General features: G+C 54.9%; 1 protein-coding gene across 2 annotated transcripts in view; it reads right to left on the reverse strand.

Annotated features, from left to right (window-relative positions):
• TNS1 (tensin 1) overlaps positions 1 to 20358 on the reverse strand; it is a 214268-nt gene extending 193910 nt beyond the window's left edge. The window contains exons 1-2 of one of the 2 annotated variants that reach the window (XM_052655179.1): positions 20242 to 20358; positions 4827 to 4941 (exon numbers count right to left, since the gene is read on the reverse strand). In XM_052655179.1, the coding sequence (XP_052511139.1) occupies positions 4827 to 4941; positions 20242 to 20283 (157 nt within the window). In that variant the 5' untranslated portion in view covers positions 20284 to 20358. The remainder of the gene's footprint in view (positions 1 to 4826; positions 4942 to 20241) is intronic. The other variant, XM_052655187.1, reaches the window with a different exon arrangement.
• Positions 20359 to 24411: the final 4053 nt, after the last annotated feature.

Here is a 24411-nt window from a genome sequence, read left to right on the forward strand (position 1 = left end):
AACAGCACGTCTGTCTTCCCAGGTTAGGAGCTGGGTTTTGGCTCCAGCATGGCATACAGCCCAGAGGGGCCCGGTTCATGACTGTCAGATGGGTACATGCCTGCACACAGGTGGTGGAGGGGCGGCCTACATGGGGAGAGTTGTCCAGACTCTGCAGATGCCAACAAGGGAATTCTCCAGGGCCTCCCACAGTCTGGGCCTCAGTGGATATTCTTGGTCCAACCCTTTTTCTAAAGATGAGGAAACTGATGCCCGACAGGGAAAGAGATTTATCTGAGCTCACCTGGCCTATACATGGCCAGTCCCAGAAGTCAAGGCTAGGCCACTGACAAAGGCCCCAGAGGCCTCTTCTCCCACTGTCTCATCTACCTCCATCTCCCCACAGGGAGCCTCAGTCCTGACACCAGGGGTCACTTTACAGCCACACAAAGAATCTCAGTGCTCCTCACAATCACCCCCTCAGAGAGAGGACTGGGTTTATTATTAACCCTTTGATACCTGGAAGGAAACAAGCTCAGTGCATCAGAAGATCGGCCACGGTCTCATGGCCACCTCTTTGCCTGTATATCTGTCACGGTGGCACTCACGTGTCCACCCACCTCCATTCTGTCTGCCTCGTTCACCTTTGAGCCTCTCAGAACCAGAACTAGAGCCCGGGTTCCCTGATTCTCTTCCCGACCTCATTTCCCACCCCACCTCCTTCAGTCTGTTAAACAGTGAAAGGCAGGCGTGTGTGGGGAGCAATGGGGCAGGGCAGCCAGTGGGAGACAGGATCCAGAGCCCGCATCTTTCTAGGTCTGGGCTGGTGTTCTCACTGCCCCTGCCTGCAGCAAAAGTTCCCTCAACATTGCAAGCCCCATGGAGACTGTGCATGCAGGGCCTTGACACTCAACCCTGAACCCCCAGCCAGTAATCCAGAGAGTCACCGTGTTGCAGCCTGAGACTTGAAGACAGGAAGAAGAGCTAGTTCAGTTCAGTTCAGTTCAGTCGCTCAGTCCTGTCCAACTCTTTGCGACCCCATGGACTGCAGCACGCCAGGCCTCCCTGTCCATCACCAGCTCCCGGAGTTTACTCAAACTCATGTCCATTGAGTCGGTGATACCATTCAACCATCTCATCCTCTGTCGTCCCCTTCTCCTCCTGCCTTCAATCCCTCCCAGCATCAGGCTCTTTTCAAATGAGTCGGCTCATCGCATCAGGTGGCCAAAGTATTGGAGTTTCAGCTTCAACATCAGTCCTTCCAATGAACATTCAGGACTGATTTCCTTTCGGATAGACTGGCTGGATCTAGGGATGCAACCCTAAATCCAACTGGTTGGATCTGATTGCAGTCCAAGGGATTCTGAAGAGTCTCTCCAACACCACAATTTAAAAGCATCAATTCTTCATCTCTCAGCTTTCTTTATAGTACAACTCTCACATCCATACATGACCACTGGAAAAACCATAGCCTTGACTAGATGGACCTTTGTTGGCAAAGTAATATCTCTGCTTTTTAATATGCTGTCTAGGTTGGTCATAACTTTTCTTCCAAGGAGTAAGCGTCTTTTTATTTCATGGCTGGAGTCACCATCTACAGTAATTTGGGAGCCCCAGAAAATAAATTCTGACACTGTTTCCACTGTTTCTCCATCTATTTGCCATGAGCTAGAGAGCACAACAAATCCTTTGATTTGGCCTTGGAGAACTGACCCCTCGGCCAGTGAATGACCTGTGCAACCATTTCTGGTGACCCTGGATGGATGGGTGGGTGGATGGATAAATGGGTGGGTGGGTGGATAAATGGGTGGGTGGGTGGATGGATAAATGGGTGGGTGGGTGGATAAATGGGTGGGTGGGTGGATAAATGGGTGGGTGGGTGGAGGGATAAATGGGTGGGTGGGTGGAGGGAGGGAGGGAGAAAGGGATGAATAAGCAGGTCTCGCGCCACCATGACCTCCTGGTTCCAAACCACAGGGAGTCAGTCCACTTCTGCATCTCCTGCCATTAAGCCCAGTGGCCCCAACCCGGCCCTCAAACCTGGTGACCTCACCTGTCTCACCGGGGGTGCACATGTGGCCTGAAGAGCGAGGAGTCTTCTGTCTTCTCTTGCAGGGCTGGAGGCCCCTGGGCCTTTCGTGGTCCAGTTCTGACACCTGCTGGTGCCTCTGGAGAGTGGCCCCGGCTTCTTCCTTCTCGCCACTCATTCACTCAGAGGTGCCAAACCAGCCTGGCAGCCCTCTTGGCCACCCGCCCTCCAGTCTGGTTCACACTGGCAGGGCCAGGCTCCAAACCAGATGAGACCCAGGACATCTTTGCACACCGTGGGAGCCTTCCATTTACATGGGGTCAAAGCCCCTCCTCCACCCAGGCCCTCTAGCCATGTCATCCTGGGAACCTAAGACCACAGACTATCACAGACCGTGCAGCCACAGACTATCACAGAACGTGCAGCCGGAGTGCCCAAGGTCACCCGGCGAGTCTGTCGGGTCTTCCTTCTGCTCCCAGCCCTGTGCCACCTCCTATCAGAGCAGTGTTGTGTGTCACTGGGGTGAAGGGAAGAAGCACTGGGAAAGGAAGGAAGGAACTGAGGGTGGGCCAGCGGTTAACAGGGGCAGGTTCAAGAGACAGGATGAGGTGGGGGCTATGATGCAAGCAACATGCAAGACCCCACCTGAGACAATACCTCCTTGACTTCTCCCAGTTCAGTTCAGTCGCTCAGTCATGTCCAACTCTGCAACCCTGTGGACTGCAGCACCCCAGGCTTCCCTGTCCATCACCAGCTCCCGGAGCTTACTCAAACTCATGTCCATAGAGTCAATGATGCCATCCAACCATCGCATCCTCTGTTGTCCCCTTCTCCTCCCATCTTCAATCTTTCCCAGCATCGAAGGGGACGACAGAGGATGCAATGTTTGGATGGCATCACCGACTCAAAGGACGTGAGTCTGAGTAAGCTCCGGGAGCTGGTGATGGACTTCTCCCAGTTCTGACTCTTAAGCACTATCCATCCTCAGAAGGTAAAGAATCCACCTGCAACGCGGGAGACCTGGGTTCGATCCCTGGGTTGGGAAGATCCCCTGGAGGAGGGCATGGCAACCCACTCCAGTATTCTTGCCTGGAGAATTCCATGGACAGAGGAGCCTGGTGGGCTATAGTCCATGGGGTTGCAAAGAGTCGGACACTACCAAGCGACTAAACACATCCCAGCCAGGCTACTTGGAAGGAGGGTGCCACCATGCGGCTAATTTTGTTATTACACATGTTCCTGCTGGCCCCCTAAAGACAGTCTGGGTGTCCCAATCCTGCAGTTAAGGATCCTAAAACTCTGCCCTTGGCCTGTATCAGGCTTGCCTGGAATGCCCCCCAAATGCATGCACACACTCACACACTTCCATCCACCCACTCCGACTTCAACACCAGCAGAAACTCCTCATCTAGGAAGCCTTCCTTGCCCAGAGAGCACACACGCTGGAAACACCACTCCAACCCAGCCAGCTGCGTGTCTGGGCAAGAGACTTGACTACCTGGAGCCTCGGTTTCTTCGGCTGTAGAACAGAGATGACACCACCACCTCCCAGATGCCATGAGCCCTGCATGAGATCACGTGTCTGTGTGCTTCACTATTGTTTTCATCACTGTTCCCTAGGGTCTGACACCCATCTTCCCAGCCCCACTGGGACACGGGCATGGAGGGAAGGGAGGGGGAGAGCCGGGTAGAAAGAGGCACGTGAGTAAAGGCTCCAGGAAAGAAAGAGCCTGGCGCTTTGGCGAGTTTGACATACTTGGTGTACTCGGGAAGTACGAGAGGTGCAGCTGGTTTCACTGCGCACTTGGGGGCAGGGGAGACGTGGGTCAGAGAGCTGGCAAGGGGTGAGTCCACCAGACTGCACGGCTGCAGGAAGGTGTCTGCGCTTTGCTTTGAGGGTGTGGGGGCTCCCGAGGTGAAACCCAGGGAACTGACGCAGAGTCCCAGGGAAGCTGGCATGGAGGTGGGCTGAGAGGGTGGGTCAGGATGCGAGAGGCAGAGGCCCAGGTGAGAGAAGTCACCTAAGATGAGAAGCTCAGGGACTCAAGCTGTATGGGAGCAGGGAGAGGCGCTGGCGATTGATGGGAGACGACAGAGGGAGGCAGCCGGTGGCAAGTATGGGGGTGATGGTGTCGGTCACCGAGTCTGGGCACAGGGGCCTCCTGCTGATTTCACCGTGTGATCTGAGACAAGACACGGACTCCTCTGGCGGCAGTGACAGCCGAGCCCCGGCCGTTCCAGGAACACGTGAAAACGACTGCAAAAGCCTGCCAGCCAGCAGGCCCTCTGCCGAGGCCAACCAGGGGCCTCTTAGACTCTCCCCTCAGTTGCCACAAGGGAAGGACTGTGGCTTGGCATCTTTGCAGTACTCCCAGTGCCAGGCACACGCCCCCAAACACCTTCCACACGCCCTGCACACACCAGCCACACACCAACCACATGACATCCACAGGCCAACCACACCCCTTCACACACCCTCCACACACCACCCACACACCAACCACACACCATCCACCTGCCACCACATACTATCCAAATGCCTTCCCCATGCCATTCACATGCCATCTGTAGGCCACCCACATACCTTCTTCATGTCATCCACACACAAACTACATGCTATTTCCATGCCATCCATCACCTGCGATGTGCCATTCCCACACACCTACATGCTCGCCATCCGTGTGCTCAGCCTCTCCTCCCAAATGAGAACCAGGCACCCACTTGGAACCCCAAGGACAGCCCAGCCCCACCAGGACCCCAAGCCTCTCGTTTCCGCGAAGACACGCTCCCCCCCACCATGGCCCCGCCAGCCCCTCACCTTTGCAGGTGCAGCCCTCCCGGGTGATGACCTGCCGGCAGATCCCACAGGGCTTCACCTTCTTGAAGGTCTTCACCTTGAAGTGGTGAGTCTTGGGGGCCTCCAGGTCCTCTGGCTGTGGGAGGAGAGGCACAGAGGTCAGGCTGGGCTTCTGGGGAAAGAGCCGGGAGACCAAGGGAGAAGCAGGCCAGCACTGGGAGAAGGAGAAGTGAGAGCCCCTTCAGCGGTGAAGGGCCTGAGCCCATTTCTGGAAGGAGGCGCCCATGGAAAGAGAAAGCTATGGGTGTGACCCAGACTCCCAGACGGCGGTGGGGCTCAGACAACCAAAAACCCCAGCATCCAGGCACCACAGGCTCCTCCATGGTTTCTTAATCACTTTTTCTGTATTAGCAAAGTGCACTGATTTAAAACGTACTGCTCAATACAATTTGACACATGTATGCCCCCTGGATTCACACCCCTGGAGGCTCCCTGGTGACCATCTCAGTCACTATCACCCCAAGGTAAACACTGTTGACTTCTGTCACCAAAGATCCATTCTGCCAGGTTTTTAAGCTTCATATGAATGGAATGACACAGTATATACTCCTCTGCCTGCTTTCCTGACTCCGCAAGAATCTGCGAGATTCATCCCTGCGGTCACACAGAACAGCAGCTCCCTCCTTTTCGCTGCTGCGCAGTACTCCCTGTGTGCGTGCAGCTAGCTTGCTCATCCCACTGCGGACGGCCCTCAACGTCTCACCCCTGTGAGTGCACTGCCCCTCAGTTCTCTCTCGAATCCTCATTATTACTCCCTGCCTCAGCCCAGAAGTCGTCTTCCATCTTTACTTCTATTTCCTCTCCTTTACATGATGAAAATATCAGTAGGTTAAATATCCTTATTAAAAATTTTTTTAGCTGCATGCAGCATGTAGGATCTTAGTTCCCTGACCAGGGACTGAACCTCCACCCCTGCACTGGAAGTGTGGAGTCTTAACCCCTGGACCACCAGAGAAGTCCCTAAATATCCTTTTTAAAATGACACCACCACACACATCGGATGAGAGACAGGCTGGCAGTCCAAGCCTTCTCTGTGTCTGGCTTTCTGTGAGCTCTGGGCCAGCCGCCACCCTACCACTAACAGGGGCCTCAGTTGCCCCCTCCAGACAGTGTGAAGTTGGGCTCCACACCCCCTTGTGACCACAGATGTAAACACACTGTAAGTCACAAAGTCATCCACACTGCTTAAGACCCCCCTCCCTCCTCCCACCCGCAACCCCCAGCCCAGGCACAGGCTGTTCCGAGGACACCCCAGGAAATCATGCCCTGAGTGCAGACGCCGTTCCTCTCCCAGGCACCTCCCCCTGGTGTCTGACTGGATTCATTCCCCAGCTCAGGCAGCAGGGGCCAGCAGAGCACAGACGCTGATGCTGCCCCACCGCCTCCCCAGCCACAGAGCTTTCCAAAGCCCCCGGCACACGCATGGACACACACAGATGCAACTACACACCCCACAGTTCCAGGGAGAAGGTTCTTTTTCTCCAAGTCCCCCTCCTAGCACCCCAGTCTGAGCCTCCCAGCTCCAGGTGCTCAGGGGACTGTCCCAGAAAGTTTTGATAGCAAATAGACATACATAAGTGTATGCAATGCCTGTAGGTTGGAATACAAACCCAGCATGTCCAGGGCTCGCAGCTGAGAGCCCAGTAGTGCTGAGTCCTGGGTAAAGGAGATGGAGCCACGAGAGACACGGAAAAACAGGTGAAAGGAGAGACAGAAAGCCAGCAGGGAAAGAGGCAGAAAGACAGAGAGAGGCAGAGGGAGAGAGAGAGACGGAAACAAAAGAAGAAAATACAAACAGAGACAGAGACAAAGAGAAAAGCAACAATCAGACAGAGAAGGAAAAAAAAGGATCAAGATAAAGGCAGAAACAAAGGCAGCACAAGCAAGCAGATACAGAGAATGAGAGAGATTAGGTGGAAACACAGAGAGACCATAAAGGGAACCAGAGACTCAAAGGGAAACAGACAGACAAAAATGACACAGGAGCCAGCCTGAAGGGGCTCCTCAGATCTGGGAAGATGTGAGCATCAAAATACATCGTGATAGTAACGATTCATCAAAATACATGCTGACAGTAATGACAGTCCATACTGATGTGTGAAATAAGTGAAAACACTGAAAGGCTGGTGAGGAACAGAGCATCTGCGAGGCTCAGAGCACCTCCCCACATCATGCTTATAAATTACAAAAGGGAAAAAAGGAACTCTGCCTCGCAGGCTCCGCTTTAATCAAGTGATCAAAGGCAACGTCACCGGTAACGGGACAAGCGGAGATCGTGCGCTAGGGAGGGGATGGAGGGAGAACAGAACATCACTTCTGCGATACTGCTGCCAAAGACACACAAGCTGAATCTAATCAGGAGGAAGCGTCGGACCAACCCCAACGGAGGGACAGTCTACCAATGAAGTGGTTTATAATCTTCCAAAGTGACAAGGTCACGAAAGTCAAGGAAAGGCGAAGGAGACTTCCAGACTGAAGGTGACTAAAGAGACCTGACAACCAAATGCCGCCACTGATTCTGAACTCGATTCTTTCCACTCCCCTAAAGGACATCAGGAGGACACCCGGCCGATCTTCAGCGGAGCCCGAGGATGAGAAGGTAGTCACTCATCAATGTCGATTTTCTGACTCGGATGGCTGTGCTGGGTTAGGTAGGAAAAGGCCTTGTAGGAGAACAGGGCCGTATTCAGAGAGGGCATGGCAATGGGTCAGCTACTCTCAAATAGTTCGGGGGCAGGGGGGAAGGCTCTCTGCACTGTATCTGACACTTTTCTGAAGTTTTAGATTGTCTCAAAATTCAAAGAGACAGACAGACTATATGTTGAGATGGTGGGGAGGCAGAAGGCAGCAGAGATAAAGCCCAGAGCCAAGACAAAGAGAGCAGAGGGTAGAGGAGCCAGCAGGTGCCGGGGCCCAGCCGTGCCCCCTGTTGGCTGGACCAGGCAGCAGGAGCCAGGTTCGGATATTCCAGACACTTTACTCTGGGAGCTTCATCTGAGGGTGGGGGTGGGGGGGTGCACTGAGAGTGGGGGCAGGGCACGGCCCGGCTCTGGACTTGACCCGTACCCCTTCTCCCACAGCAGGAGGGGCAGGTGAGTCCTCTCATTCTGAGGCCTCACCTCCCGTGTTTTCCCATCTCAGCCCCCTGCTGGCGACCTTCCAAATGATCTCTGTCACTGACATTCCAGGGAGGGGACCCAGTGCCTTGTCAACTGCAGCAGCCAAGGCTTAGATGGGAGGAGAAGCAGGGAAGGGATTTGGGGTTCAATTTAAGGCATGTCTGAAGGGGCATGCAGGAAGCCCTAAAGCCCAATCATCTCAAGCCTACTCTGCCCCCGGAAGCCTGCCTCTCCCACCCCACTAAGTCAGCAAAACTCCCCATACCAGCTTGTCTCCCAGCCTTATCTGCCTACGACCCCAGATCTAGCCCTTCCCCTAAAGCCCAGGGAAAGAGGCCTCCCCGCTAAAGCAAAGTCAGGGCAGTGGAATCTGCCCAGTAAACAGAAGAGGAACAAGCTGGCCTTCCAGGCTGACCAACAGACACCCAGGCTTCTCGCCTGGGTCCTGGGCTTGCTTGCCCTGCTTGGCCACCTCCATAAAGTCTGGTTTACAAAATCTCCTCGCCCCACGGGCTTGGAGAACAGAAATGAGGTTCAGAAAACACTCTCTCCAGCCTTGCTCACGGCATCTTTGAGCTGCCCTGGGTGATGGTCCGGCACACCCAGCTGCCCTGGGTGATGGTCCGTCCCCTATATCCACCCCATCTTGGTTCTCTGGCTGAAGGATCTCTGGGATCTCTGGGATGGGAGTCTAGAGACCAGCTTTCTAGACTTGCAGTCTTGGGACCATCAGTGGCCTTCTCCAGGCCTCATAGTCCCCAGATGGAAGTGAGGGGTTTGGACAAGACAGCCTGGGTGTACACAGTATTCGGGAAACAATGGGCCAGCTTGTGGGATCTATAGGGTGGGACTTGCTGACATTTACAGAGAGAGAGCTGTCTAATGGGGCATCACCCCTCTGAGAGGGGCTGGGCAACCCCAGTGGGAGTGAGGAGACCAGCTGGGCCATGCCCAGGAAAGTGACCCCAGGTCATAACCTTGACTCTGCCAGTATCCCTGGCTATATACACTGGGATGTCTGGTAATCTTGTTAAGAGTCATCCACAGAGGTCTGAAGATTTCTTGGGATGACGGAGGAGGAAGTGTAGGGTGGAATATCTTCAAATATCTGAAGGAGCTGTCATGGCTGTGAAGTTTCTAAAGGCAAAACAAAACCCCAGTGGGTAGAAGGTGCCAGAACTCATGATTAGACACGAGGAAAAGAACTTCCAAACAATCATACTTCAAAATCCAGAGGAAGAAGATAAACGAGGTTCTGGCACCTCCCCTGCCCCGCCCACGGTTACTCTGCAGGTACAGGCAGAGGGTGAGAACGGAGCCCATAAAGCACCAAGCTCAAGGGTAACAGCTTGTTATGACAATGAGCATCATTTTCCCTGACAAGTGGCAGACAGCCTCACAAAGCACACCAGCCCCTCCCTTGCCGGATTAGCTCCTAACGGACCTAGGGAAAATTCAGGGCAGAAAAGGCCCGGCCACGGCAGAAGCTGCCTCGTCTGTCCCCAGTCCACCTCCCTTGAGAGCCAGAACTCAGAAAAGGGAAGGGGTCCCAGCTGAAGTCATTCTTCCCCACCCTCCAAGCCTAGAGCCCTAGCGCGGCAACAAGCCCAGCCAGCATCAGAGGGCTTTTCTGGCCCTCTGGGGGAATCTCTCCCTGCCCCCGTCCCCACTCCGTTCAGCCAAGCTGCCTGCCAGAGGGGTGTGGCACGTCTGGCTTGGGCAGCCTTGGCGGGAGTTCTTGGCCTTGGGGTGGGAATGGCTGTTTACTGGCTCCTCCCTGCCCCGTGGGGCAGAGCGCAGTGGAGTGGGGGTGGTGATGAAAGGGGACTGATAACCCTAGAGGTCCTCAGCTCATGAGCTCCTTCCCCGAAACATCCCCAGCCCTGCCCCACTGGGCTCCCTGGGCCCCACACTAGGAGCTGTGGACGAAGAGGCCAGAGGACAGAAGTCGGCAAGCCAGCGAGCCTTGGGAAAGAAAATCGCTATAAAGCAGGCCCCGGACAGACCTGGAGTGCCATTCAGTCCTCTCCCAGCAATCCACCCTTCCATGTCTCATCACCGTGGGCTGGACACCAGGACCTGGTTGGCATCAGCGCTTATTTCTATGAGGAAGACTGGGACTCCCAGTGGAGCTACAGGCTGGAGTCTGGGACACTCCCCCGCCCCAGCACCGCAAATGCAAGCTCCCTCCAGCCCCACCTCACCTTCACATACACACCACCCCAGCAAAGTTCCTCTTGACCATCACCATCACCCCCCAGCCCCTAGCCAGCTAATGGGCTGATCGTGTTCTTGGTCACTCCGGGTGGAAAACTCTGAGTCACTCTCAACACCTCCCAGCCCTCCACCCTCCAATCCAACCAGCTGCCAGACTCTGTAAATTTTGCTTCCTAAATATTCTCTTGGCCCTCCTGTGCTTTTTCATTCCATTGCCTTTGCCCTATTAGAGGCCCTGTCACTTTTTTGCCTGGGCACTGTTGCCTGTGGCAACAGCCTCCTGGTCTCCCTCCTCCCTGCACAGCCTCTAAGGTACACAGCTTTCTGGGGTCACCCCCACTCACTCCAAAAGGCTTCCATGCCTTCCCAAGCATCCACCATAAAACGTGCACTCCCTCCAATCAGCAGGGAGCAGCCTTGGTCCATACCCCCGGCCCACCCAGCCATCTCAATCCCATGCCCCATTCCCTGACTCCCTGCCTTGGATCCATACCTGAGCCCTGGTTCTGCCGTTCCCTCTTCCCAGAATGTCCTTCCTGCCTCTCAGCATGTCAGGCTTCTAGGCATCCTTGAAAGCTTCATTCAAACCTCATCCCCGAAGGGAAATCTTCCCAAATAACGTCCCCACCATCCCTTTCAAAATCAATCTCTCCATACTACTTTTCTTTTTTCATTGTGGAAAGTTTAAAAGCTCTGGAAAAGATGGACATGCATATGCCCTTGGCCCCAACTCACTGCTTATGAGCATTTTGCCACTTCTATCCACCCTCTGTCTCTGTCCCCTACCTCAATCCAATATAATGACCACCCTTAGGAAATTCGACCTCGAGACAATAGCATTATCTAACATTCAGTAATATATTCTGATTTCCCCTTTTGCCACAATAATACCCATTTGACCTGGGTCTTTGCCTTTGTTTTTATTTTGGACTCAGGATCCAAGCAGGATCTTGTATTACGTTTAGTTGCTGGGTTTCCTTCCTCTTCTTTCATGTGGACACATGACTCCACCTTATGATTTCTCTTTGATGACGCGGACTTTTTTGAAGAATGGCCCTCGGTATCTGGATGTGTCTGGTCATTTCCTCATGATTCGATTCGGGCGAAGCGCCACCCAGCACCCCTTCCTTTCCTCAGTCACTCATGCTTGGCACCCCTGTGCAATCTGTCACAGCACCCTGTGCAATCTGACTTGTTAGCAAGGTGACCCCTGGCAAGTTAATTAACCCGTGTGCCTCACTTTACTAATCTGTTAAGTGGGCTAATCGTAGCAACCATCTATAGATTGTGACAATGCTTGAAAAGCCACCGGAACAGCACCTGACACATAGTAAGCACTCACTAGATGTGGACTCTTGATTTGTGTTGTCACGCCTGGGTGTGCCCTGGACTTGCCCACAGGCACACACATCTGCATGTGCTTCTGCTCCGTGTCCACTGTGTCCAGAACAATGTGAGCCCAAAACAAGTCAGAAGGGGCAAATCGAATGGAGCTGCTGCCTGACCTCGGTTCCCTGCAGTGATTTCACCCACTGCCACTGTCCTGCCCTCAGGGGACAGAACACAGGCTCAGGGGGTCCTCACCCAGCTGAGGAGCGAGCTCTCCTAGGCCAAGCAGCCCTGGGTCTCCAAGGGAGGAAAGATGCAGAGAATGGCTGTAACTGAGCTCCCCGTGTGACAGAGGAGCACGCAAACACTTGGGCAGCCCGGATTCTGCCTGGTGGCCTTCGGCCCCTGACAGGGCTTCCTGAGCTGGTCCATCACTCACCATCGGCCTGCCCCCCCTCTTTCTCTTCCCACTTAGCTGCTTTATAAACCATGTCCCAACATTTTTGAGCATTAAGCCCCAGGTCCCTTTTTGTGCTCTAACATGAAAAAATCAGCTCCTGGAGTGGGAGGGCACAGTGAAGGTGAAAGTGTTAGTCATGTCTGACTCTGCAACCCCATGGACGGCAGCCCTCTAGGCTCCTCTCTGTCCATGGAATTCTCCAGGCAAAAATACCAGAGTGGGTTGCCATTCCCTTCTCCAGGGGATCTTCCCAGCCCTGGGATCAAACCTGGGTCTCCTGCATTGCAGGCAGATTCTTTACCATCTGAGACACCAGGCACAGAGATGTGGGTGGGCTGAAACCCCATCAGGCCTGGCCTGATGGCGAGGGCCTGGCACGGCTTCCCTCACTGATTCCTCACCGCGACATCCTACAGTGAGGCTGAGGAGTGTGCTCTGGGGCACCAGGGAAGCCGGGATGGACCGAAGATTCAGATTCATGTCTGTCTGAGATAGGGGCCCCAGTCCCTAACCACAGCAGCACCACCACTTCCGAGGGTGTGTCCACAGCTGCCGCCTGTATTACCTGGAGAAGCCCTGGCAGTTACATTGTCAGGACTCCTCTGCCCAAAGGCCATCTTCTGGCCAGTTTACCCCATCTTATCTTTCCTCAGTTATGCTTACTTCCTGTGCTTGGATTTCTGCAGTCTCAACTTCATCTTTGGATCTAGTTTAAAGTTCACCTCCCAGAGGAGAACATCTCTTTCCTGATATGTCCCTCCTTCTCCCTCAGTCTAGGCAAGGTCTCTCCTTAAATGTCCTTACAGATTCCCTCTTGGATAATATCCATCTTACTGCAATCATTTGTCCAGTATCTGCCAGCTTCTTGAAGAAAGTCGGCACTCCATGATCAGTGGTGAGATAGGTGGAGGGAATATGGGTGGGTGGTGCTTGGATGGCATCACGGTGCTTCCCTAACATCATTTCCCATCTCTGGGCTGCTGGCCACCGACCCCTCAACCCAGAGGTGCAAAACCTCCAGCCCATACCCTTCCACTTTTCAGGAGCACTGAAGCCACCGTGGGCCCCTGGGCAGGCCACTTGCCCTCTGCGGGTCCCCTTCGCCTTGGCCAGAAACTGGAACTAGCCATCCTTGCCCTTCCTACCTCACAGAATTACAATGAGGGTCAAATGCCATAGTGTAAGTCAGGGACCTGGAGACAAGGAAGGCACAGGGAGGCTACTTGGCTGCCCGGACCACACAGCTAGTAAGTGGCTGAGCCAGGATTTGTCCCCAGAATCCGTGTTCTGACTATGCATGCTGCCTGCAGGAGAAAGCCTGCATATTCTGGGCCTTCACACTGTCCTCACACCCCACCTGCCCTTCCCGGGAGATTCCCAGAATGGAAAGCCCTGGATGGGGAGGCGGAAGAGCCAGGTCCTACTTGTGCCTCTGACCTTGTATGGCCTTGAACTGCACCATCGTAAAAAGAGAGCTAACATTTCTTGAGCCCTTACTGGGGGAGAGACACTATTTTAAAATGTATTGGCTCCTTTAAAATCTAACAACCCTATAGGCAGGTGGGGAAACCCATGGAGAAACAGAGATTTGAAGCCACCTGCCTAAGGTCACAGAGCTCCCAAGTGACAAGGCAGGATGAAACCCAGGCACCACACTATTGGCCGACCTGCCATCCTTCCTCTGAGCATCACAGAAAAACAGTACCATATTGCTCCCTGACTTTGGGCCTCAAATGTCATGTTGAAAAATTTTACAAAGGGGCCTGTTTTATTTCAGACCCTGTGTCACACCACCCAGCCTAGCTCCCAAACCCACAGTCAGGAGGCCCCACGGTGGGCACAACCCTACAGGCCAATGAAACTCCAAAGAGAACGAGTTCGGGACAGAGGGATCAGAGTCGGGTTCACAGGGCAGAGCTGCAGGCCAGGTAACCAGGAGCTCACGAGGACCCTCTGACAAAAATGTGTGCTTAGCGCTGGGAGGGACACGGGCTCCAGAAGAGAGAACACTTCTTTGTCTGCAGCTGCAAGCAGCCTCAGAGGACAGCATCCAAGTTCCTATGAGAAACTTAGGATGAAAAGTCAACTGATGAGCCAGAGGCCACATGGCTCACTCAGCACAGGGCCAGCGCTGAACTTGGCCCCTGGTCGTGCCTTGCGGCTCTCTCAGCCCCACCTAATAAGCCCTCTCCCAGGGCCTGCAGCTCTAACACCAAAAAAACCTCAATTAATAGGCATGTAATTATTTTCTAAATAAACCATACTTGAATATGTAATAGCAAACGATGGGAGCATTTGATGAGAAAATCAAGTTAAGCATGATAAACAGCTATGCGCCTCAGCTAATATAGTGATTTTCATTCCTACAGCTTGTTAAAACTATGTGCTATGGACAGATGACTTTGTGGATGAAATGTGTGCAGCTATTCCTGGCGAGATTTCCCCCGCCAACACACATCAGACCTGGGATGCAGGGCATCCTAAGAGCCAAGAAGGGTCTTGTGGAGTGGGGTGAGGGGACCCACATTTACTGAGCAGCTACTATGTGCTGGGTACCTGGTTTTCTGACGCATGTCAACTCTGTCCTTACCCCAGCCAAACAAGGTGTGTATTCTTCTCCCCACTTTACAGATCAGGAAACTGAGGCTCAAGGAGGGAACTGTGATAGCCAAGGCTGCCCATCTGATAAATGATAGAACAAGGATCGGAATCTAGACCTGCCTGGTGACAAAGGCCACCCACTTCCCACCAGCAGGTGCCTCTCAAGATGGGAGCAGCCCCCTTGTCAAGGTCTCCAGGACCTCTGTGTCTCCTCTCCATAATTTGCACCAGCTATTCCACCCCTCCCTGCTACAAACTTATACCCCAGCCCCACAGAGGTCCATGCAAAAAGGAGGAAAGTTGCTGGGACAACTGCAAGGGAGGATCCGGGATGAGAAGTTAGATGGGACCAGGACTGTGGCCCGGGGCCAGTCCTCACCGCCCCCCGAGACTTGGGCCCACCCTGGAGATGGGCATCCAGGCCAGGGCAGGATGGGGAAAAGACATCCTCCTCCCCAGTCCACTCCACCAGCCTCTTCCACCACCACAGAAAGGCACCCGCTGGGTTTTCCCATGAAGCTGGAGAGGGACGGGGGCAGGGAGTCACAGGAGAGAGGACAGGAAAAGGAGTGGGGAGGACCTTAGAGAAATGCCGCATCCACACCAGCGCTTGGTCCTCAGTTCCCTCTCCCAGCTCTCGGGGAGAGGAGTCACCGGACAAGGCACTCACGCTCACCTCTTGGCACCTCCCCTCTGTCACCCTCATTTTACTGCCCAGGGAAACTGAGGCTCACAGCCACGAGGCGCTTCTCCCACAGCCTCCGCTGACGTGGCCTTGTCTCCATCCACAATAGCATCACCCCGGAAGTTTAACCACCAACCTTCCCGCCACAGGCCTCCCTCCCTGCCTGGCTCCATCCTCAGCACCATCTACAGGCCTTCCAGAGCTGGGCCCAGGGAGCCGGAAGGGCCTGGAGAGATGAACTTGGCCATGGCTCCCATTATACAGATGTGGACAGCAGCCCAGCAAACCCCTCTATGCAGGACACTCCAGACACCTTCAGTCTGTTACTGAGAGCCCCACACGCCACCCAAGCGCCCTCATTCCAATGCTCCTCACTTCCCCTCTCTTCCTAGGTCTGATGGCCGGCCGCTGTTTTTCAGCCTGGGCTTGCCTAAGCCCAGGAGGGTCCTCTCCAGGGCCGGCTGGAACAGGGAAAGGGCAGGGAAGACCACATCAGGAAAGGGCAGGGAAGACCACATCTGTACCTGGGACTGAAGTGCCCTCCCCCAAACCAGCCGGCACTCTCTCAGAGACCAACATTAACCTCGGCCAGGGAAGACTTCCTCGCCCTCCTGACCCTTGCATGCCTTCACCCAGCCTGACAGCCCAGCCAAGCCCCTCTGAGGAAGGGGTCTCCTGCCCCCGCCCCCTCCCCTCCAGCAGCCATCAGCCCCCTCTCTCCCTCTGACAGGCCTCAAGACTTTTAACCCTCACCGTGTGGCCCCAGACCCTGCTTGCCCACCCCTCAGGCACTCGCCCCTACACACACCTTCCCGAATCTGGGGCCAAGAAAGGGGAAAGACAAGGCCTGTCTTCCTCCTCGGGACTAGGGGGTGGGAGGGGGTGGTTCTTGGTAAGAGTGGGAGGGCTGTGGAGGAAGAGGTGGCAATGGTTAGAAGCTGAAATTGGGATAAAAGTGACGGAATCCAAGCAGAACTTCCCTCCAGCCGGGCTTCTCCAGATTTCATTTTCTAGGTTAATACCCCTTGTTCCCCAGGCCCCCTACCATGGCAACTTCCTCAAACTCTAAGGCTGAGCAACTTGAGGGGTGCCGAATTTCGCCCCCCTCCCCCGACCCAGTGCAGGGGAGAGGTAGGTGGGAGTGGGAATGGAGACAGGAGAAGCTCCAAAAAGAAACCAACTTTGTGATGGCTTCCTCGCCTCACAGCTCCTGGACTCAGCTGGGGTAGAGGGCAGGGGGGCGAGGGGGTGGGGTGGACTGACCAGCAGAACCGGGGCTAGGGGCCCCCATCAATGGGGAAGGACTCAGGCTTAGAGTCTACTCAATTCGGTCCCTCAGAGGCAGAAAGGCCCCCTCCTTCACAGCCAGCACTCCCCCCACCCCAGGCTCTCAGCATCAGGCTAAGATTGAAGGGGCCACGGGTTGGGGGGGGCGGGTTCGACCTCCTAGCTGACACAACCACACCTACCCAGAGCATGCAGGACAGACAGATCCACGTCATCTTCGCTGAGTGCTGTCCCTGGGGCCACGCTGGGGCTGGCGGATGGTCCCCCTGAGCTCACAGCCCGCACAGAGCAGGCAGAAGGGAGCTCTGAGTCCGCAGCGGCCTGGGCTCTGGCTCAGCCAGCATCGCTCGCCCTGCCTGCCTCCAACTCACCCTCCCTCCTCCTCCTCCCCCTACTCCACCCCTTGTCCCAGCCTCTTGTCTCCTCCCTCCTCCCAGCTCCACTGGTGGCTTGCAGGGTCTGAAGCCTTTGCTTTGCAAGGGGTAAGCACAAGGCGGAGCAAAGGGACAGCTACCGGAGACAGCCCCTCCCCCGCAAACCTCTCCTGTACCCCCAATCCCAGACACCCAAGCCCTGTGAGCTACCGGGCTGCTCCCGCCTTCTGGTTTGATCCAGCACTACTGGCCAGGAGTCTGCTTTACTCCCCACAGATCCCTACCCCCAGAATCCCGATGGAGGGACAGACAGACAAGCGATGGCACAGCCTGAACTGTGGTTCTTCAGGCCCATCCCATCTCCAAGGACACACACATGCCCTCCTGCCCTGGGAACACATTCCCTTGCACACACTTAGCTAGGTCGGGCTCTGGTGCTCATTCAGCGAGCTCTGAGCCTGTACCTCACTTGACTCAAGAGAAACCAGGCCTGAGATGGCTGGAAAATGGCCCTGCCCTCGGGGCTGTGAATTTTGTTCCAACGTTTTCCTACTTTTTTTCCCCCCCTTCTTTCTTTTCTCCAAACATCTGTCCCAGCCCTTCCTGCCCTTCCTAAAGGAGCCCCGCTCCAGGCTCCCGCGAGAGTCTGTTTTTCTTGACTGTGCCCTGGGCCAACATTTGGTTTGCATTTCCCCACTTCCTCCTCCGCCTCCCCAGCTCCCCCTCCCAGGGCCGTTTTCACCTCCCACCATTCCATATGCCTACTTCTCCCAAACACTGTCCCCCCTACTCACTCCTGCCAGCCCTTCCCAACCCCCCACCACCTTAGCCCAGGGACTAGAGTTTGGGGTCCGGGCCAGGGGGGAAGACGAGGGGTACAGATTTCAAATGCATTCCCAGGGCTTCCTGCAGGGGAATCCAGCAACATCTGCCCCGCGCCTTCATTGTCTCAACTCCCCCCTCCACCGTCCCCCCAGAAACTTTCCTCTTTGAGCTCTGGCCACAGCTGGACCAAGCGAGGGTGGGTGGGGCTGGTGAATCACCCGCACTATTTTTTTGGAGACTTCCAGGGGAGGGAAAGAGGGCTCAGCCCCACCCCCTTCTGTAGACACATACACACACACACACACACACACACACACACACACACACACACGACACACAGTTCAACTCACACAAACACACAGAATGCTGAGGACAGGGCCCCACCCAGAGTAGGCACTTTGAGACCATTTTCTGGGACTGAGTAACTTGGCAAGAAAGTCCTCTTGCTTGAGGACTTATGCACACACACCAGCATGTGGTGCATGCCCTGAGCCACATGTAAAAACGGTTATGTATCCCCTGCCTCTCTCCCCGACTCACCCGAGAGCATGCCTTCACCACTCTGTGTCAGCACCACGCACGGTGCCATCCCAGCACAGCGTCTATACGACCAGCCTCTCCCCTCAGGTGGACCTGTCCAGCCAGGTGTACTGGCTTCCAGCCCACAGTCCCCTCAGGACATCTACCTAGGAAACCCCAGAACGAGAGGGAAACATTCACCCTTCACCTGGGAAAGGGCTGCTTTGTGTGGATGTGCAGGTCGTGTTCTGCACAGAGGACTCTATTACTCGGCGACTCCAAGATGTCAGGGAAGGACACTATAGCAAGATGTCTCATCCTGGTCCCTCCTGGGGCGGGTGCCTGAGTTAAGAGTCTTTGTTCTGATGAAGACATGATAAGGTAAAAAATCAGGGCCCTTCTCACATCTCTCCAAGCCCTTCTGCAGAGCCGTGGAGCAAGGAAGGATTCTGCCCCTACCCTACATCGCTTTCCAGAACCACAGTGCCCTTGGAGATCCCCTCCCAAGCCTGCCAGGGCTCAAATGACAGTTTAGCCAACACTGTAATGAGGCAGAGTCCCACATGTAGTCGGCCCTGCAGCCACCGCTGGGGATGTCCACAGGCAGACGCTCCTGCCAACCCTCCCTCTCTCGACTGGCTGGAGCTCAGGGCAATATAGGAAGGAGGCCTCTCTGGGAGCCCTTGAGCCCACCCCTAGCCACCATCACCAGCGCTGCCAGCCCTCCCAAGCATTCGGCCCAGCTCAGCCCTGCCATCTCTGCACTCAGTCCCACCCCAGCTTCCCCTGCCCTGCTCCCACAGCCCTGCCCTTTACAGCTGGCATCACTAGATGTGCCTGCCGGCAGCTATCTCAGTTCTGAGAAATCACCTTGCAGCTTCCCAGAAATGCCGAACAAGACCAAAGACCAAGTCACAGAGACACCAATTTGTCTGGCCCCCCACGCAGCCCAAGGGGGCCCTGCAGCCCCCAGGCCAGCTCCCTCTGCAGTCCCTTCAGCTGGGACTGAAAGACAGCAATAGAGAACCCTAGTGCTGAGGGTCTTCTTGGAAGAATTCCCCCATCCCTCTTTTCTGCGACTATGGGGGTCTCTCTTGTATCTTAATCTCTCACAGTCGGACAGTCTTTCCTCCTACCCAGTCACCATCTTCCCCATTGAAGGCTCAACTCTGCCACCAGAAGTGTCTCTAACTGTATGTGATGACCCTGTTTCAGGACCCTGTTACCCATTATTCCTCCTTCCCAGCTGGTTGCCCTGCTCCACCCACACAAGGAGAGTTCCTTGGGCAAGGACCTGTCCTGTGTGTTGTATCCTGAAAGCCTGGCATATAGCAGGTATCAGACATTTGTAGAGGTAATAGATCAATCTGCCAATCAATAGGTCCTGCCATATATTCCTACTTCTCCCACTCACTATCCCCTTCCCAGGGCTTCCCTGGTGGCTCAGCAGTAAAGAATCTGCCTGCAATCCAGAGTCTCAGGAGACATAGTTTCAGTCCCTGGGTCGGGAAGATCCCCTGGAGGAGCACATGACAACCCACTCCAGTATTCTTGCCTGGAGAATCCCATGGACAGAGGAGCCTGACGGGCTACTGTCCATAGGGTCACACAGAGTCAGACATGACTGAAGTGACTTAGCACACACACAGCAAGCATGCACCCCATTCCCAGGCGCTTCCCACGTGGCACAAGTGGTCAAGAATCTGCCTGCAATCTGAGAGCCGCAGGAGACATAGTTTTGAGCCCTGGCTTGGGAAGATTCCCCTAGAGGAGGAAATGGCTACCCATTCCAGGATTCTTGCCTAGACAAGCCCGTGGACAGAGGAGCATGGCGGGCTACAGTCTATAGGGTCGCACAGAGTCAGACACAACTGAAGTGACTTAGCACGCACACATGCACATTCCCTTCCCAAACCCTCCTCCTGGTCCACTCCAGCCCCCCGAAAGGATGTTGGCATACCTTGCCTACACACCGAACTTTCTTCAGCACCGTATCTTCCATGCTGATCTCCGAGCTCTCCCAGACGGGGGAGTCTCCAGAGGCTGGACCAGTGTCGCCCTTCCTGGGGTCCTGACCCCATGCCTGGACCAGGGACTCACAGGCAGAAGCTGTGGGGCTGGTTGGGTTTTCCGGGCTGAGATCCCAGAAGCCTCAGCACCTGCCCCCACCCTGTGCCATGACACCCACTGCCACAGCCATTTCTGCAGCGGCTGGTGTTTAACCCCACTCTCCTCTCTGCAGGCCGAGCCTTCCTGCTCACTGCCCACGGCCCTCCAGCATCTAGCTCAGCAGTCAGTTGAGGAAAGAGCCAGGACTGCAGGCTCTGGGGCTGGCGCTGAATTGAGGCAGAGGGAAGGGTGAGTGAGGGCAGGAGTAGAGCTAACCGGCCTTGTAAGCCTGAGCCTGGCACTCCTGTATCCCAGCCTGTTTCCTCACCTGCAAAATGACAGAGCTGATGGTCTCAAAGGTCCCTACCAGCCCCACAGGTGCTGTGGGGTGAGACCACACAAATCGGCGTGAGACCACACAAATCGGCATGAGACCGCCGATTTCCCAGGCCAAGATCCCCGCTCCCTCCAACCCACTCTTCCTCTCCTTCCACACTTGTCCATCAGAAAGTTCTTCCTGTTGCCAGCCCATCTCCTAATGGAGCATCAGGTCTTTTCTCAGTCACCATGGGCCACAAAATTCAAAGGTCACGGAACGTCAGAGCTGGAAAGACCTGGAGCCTTTCTAGGGGTCACAGTCAAAACCTTACAGGGCCCAACAGAAGTTAAATGAAAGGAGCAGGCAAGGAGCCCCTCAGAGACCCAGAGAGCTGGCAGGCTCCACTAAAGGGGACCCTGCTCCTCATCAACAGCTGCTATGGATCAGCGACGTGGCCCACACTGTCAGATCTTTTGATCTGTCAAGAGAAGCCCCAGATCTATATTATCTTACAAAACCTTTTCTACAAAATATGAAAAGTGCGCTTTTTAAGTGCTGGCTTTTTCTTCTTTGAAAGCCGTTCTGCCAGATTAAATTAAAACAAGTCTGCCAGGAGGGTTTGGCTTTCGGGGCACCACTCACCTAACCCAGCCCCATCATCTGAGAGATGACAACACTGCAGCGGAGGGAGGGGAGGGATCGCCCTGGTGTCACAGGGCTCTGGCTCCCAGCACCTGCTGTCCAGTCACTGTAGGACCAGAGTCATGCTCTTGCCTTTCTCCTGCCAACCCTGCAACCCGCTGCCTCCACACAGGGCCGCACACACCACAACCTTCCTCCCAGCCGGTCCCAGGGGCCTCCCATTCAATAGGCAGGGGCAGAGCTGGTGCTGGGATTCCCCACCAACATCCAACTACAGATACCAACAGCACAGAACACGGGGATCTGACCCCAAAGCCCTCGGTAACTGCGTTATACCCTTGGCCCCCTTGGGCAATGTCCTTTCGCTCCGTGCCCCTGGAAAGAGCAATATTAACTAACCAGACACATAACTGTGGTATCATATTTAAGCCTCCTACCAGCTCTTGTTTTACAGATGTGGAAACTAAGGCACAAAGAGGTCCAGCAACTTGCTCAGCATCACATAGCTACTGTGTGTGAGAGTGGAGTCCAGGGCCTCTGATAACACATCTTGTGGGCATCAAGAATTTTCCTGCTGTTCCTCTAGCAATAGTATCACCCAGAGACTAAGGCTTATGGTCCCATGTTGAGGTGATATGTTAACTGTCCTCCCCACTCCTTGGCCAAGGAGAAGATCAGCTGCCCAGGCACAGGACTAGCTTGGGTTGGGGGGCAGGGGGACACAGAGAGGGAAGCCAAGGACAGTGCTGCCCCCTGGGTCAGGATGAGACTGACTGGCTCCCCAGTGGCTCTAGAAGAGCCAATCAGAAAAGAAAAACCACAGTCCTAGCAAGCCCTGGGGCTTCCCTAATAGCTCAGTTGGTAAAGAATCCTCCTGCAATGCAGGAGAACCCGGTTCGATTCCTGGGTCAGAAAGACGTGCTGGAGAAGGGATAGACTACCCATTCCAGTCTTCTTGGGCTTCCCTTGTGGCTCCGCTGGTAAAGAATTTGCCTGCAATGCGGGTGACCTGGGTCCGATCCCTGGGTTGGGAAGATGCCCTGGGGAAGGGAAAGGCTACCCACTCCGGTATTCTGGCCTGGAGAATTCCATGGAGTCACAGAGTCAGGCACAACTGACTGAGTGACTAACAGCTAGAAAGCCCTGGGGCCTGAGTTCTGAGTGAGAACAGAAGCCACAAGGCTTTTGCTCAGATAAGCCACACTACCTCTCCCTGCCCCCATCCCCCCAAAACTGGCCTTTGAGTCCCGGGTGGCTCAGGGCCCTAGCAGAGCCTCCATGTACCACTGGACAGGATGTTCTTTGAACTAGGTTGCAACCAAAGGGTGCATGGGGTCTGAAGTTCCAACCATGCTCTACTCACCAAGCCTGACCTGAGACACATCAGCCTGGAGAATGGTATCCTATGGGCCAGGGATGTCCAGCCCCTTCCCCCATGTCCACCACCCCTCTAGTATGAGACGGAGTTGCCTCCTTGCACTCCAGAAATCAGAATGCTCCTTAAGAAGGAAAATGAGTTTCCAACCAGGCCCTGCCTGGGCCCAGCCAACCCAGGAAGGAACATTACTCACACCCCCCTCCATTCAGCACCCTTCCCCTACCTCCCCTCCACCAGCACCCTGGGTGGGGACAGCGTCTGGGCCAAATCTTAATAATTTTTAATAAAACCTTTCCCAGAGCTTGACTCAGTGATCTTGATCTCTTCCCCAGCTCTAGTTTCCTGCCTGACTCAGACTCCCAGAGGCTGGCGGGAGGCAGCTGCTGCTGATCACCAAGTCCCGCACCCCGGCCCCCCACTCTTATCCTAGCCCAGGAGCACTGAGGTCATCCTCAACCTCTGCAAATGAGGAGGGGGAGTTGCCAAGAAGCCTGGGGTCTGACTGACCTGGTCTCGGCTGGCCATTCCCGCTGCAGGCTGCCTTTTCCCCAGTCAGCAAAGCTGGACTCCGCAGCATCTGAACTCAGAGCCCACAGGAACCTAGATGGGGCTCTGGCCCCGCGGTCCGCAGCGCATGCCTCCCAGCCAATCCCTGGACACAATGCATTTTGCTAGAAGATTTCAAAGCACACCTTGGGTGACTGGAGGGACTGGAGCCTGCTGGCACCTCTTCCTCACTGCGGAGTAGCAGTGGGGGAAACTGAGTCCCAGAGGCAGCACCTGGGAGGAGGAGCTGAACATTCAGGCTTCTTATGGAGTGGAAAAATCCTTCCTATGCATGTGATGCGAAGAGTGGATACCGGGATAAATCCCTCCATCCTCACATATCCCATGTCTGGCCTGCCTGAAGGTCTACAAGGAGGGAGAGCCTGCTGGAAAGGCACAACAAGAATAAATCCTGAATATTTACTGAGTACCTACTATGGAATAAGCACTTGGTAACCATTCCAAATGTCCTACATCATTTAAGCCTCACAACAAGCCAGTGATATAGGCATTTTTATAATCCTTATTCCACATGTTTGAAAGCTAATGTACAGGTAGAGTAAGTCACTTGCCCAAGGTCCACAGCTAAGAAATGATAAACCCAGAATTCAAAGCCAGGCAGACCAGCTCTACTGACTCTTAACCTGAGTACCACTGAGCCCCTTCCCCCATATGACAGGGCCCTCTCTAGTTTCCCTAAGGAAAAGGGAGTAGATCAAAAGCCAGACCCCCAGCCCCTGAAATCCCTCCCCTCACTGGAGCCTTCCAGGGGCTCAAGGTCACGTTCTCGGAATTCTCTCTGTGCCTGCAGGGGAGGATTTAAGGTTACATGCAGTTTCACCAGTTCCCTACTCTGCTGGACAGCTAGGCCCCCACCTCCTCCCTCTCCCCAGCCTCCCCCACCCCACCCCACCACACACACACAAGCACACACACCCTGAAGACAGTCAAGGATCTCTAGATGAAGGATGCTCAGCCATGGCACGCCCACCCACAGCACTGCAGGTCCCACCACATCCCTCCTCCCTCACTAACCCAGCCACTGCTCCAGCCCCCATCCTTTCCACGCTTGGTTCAGGTCCCTCCATCCTGCTGAATAGATAGGAAGTCCCTCCTGACATCCACCAGGCTCATTT

Source organism: Budorcas taxicolor, chromosome 2 (genome assembly GCF_023091745.1).
Source record: "Budorcas taxicolor isolate Tak-1 chromosome 2, Takin1.1, whole genome shotgun sequence".
Classification (NCBI taxonomy): Eukaryota; Metazoa; Chordata; class Mammalia; order Artiodactyla; family Bovidae; genus Budorcas; species Budorcas taxicolor.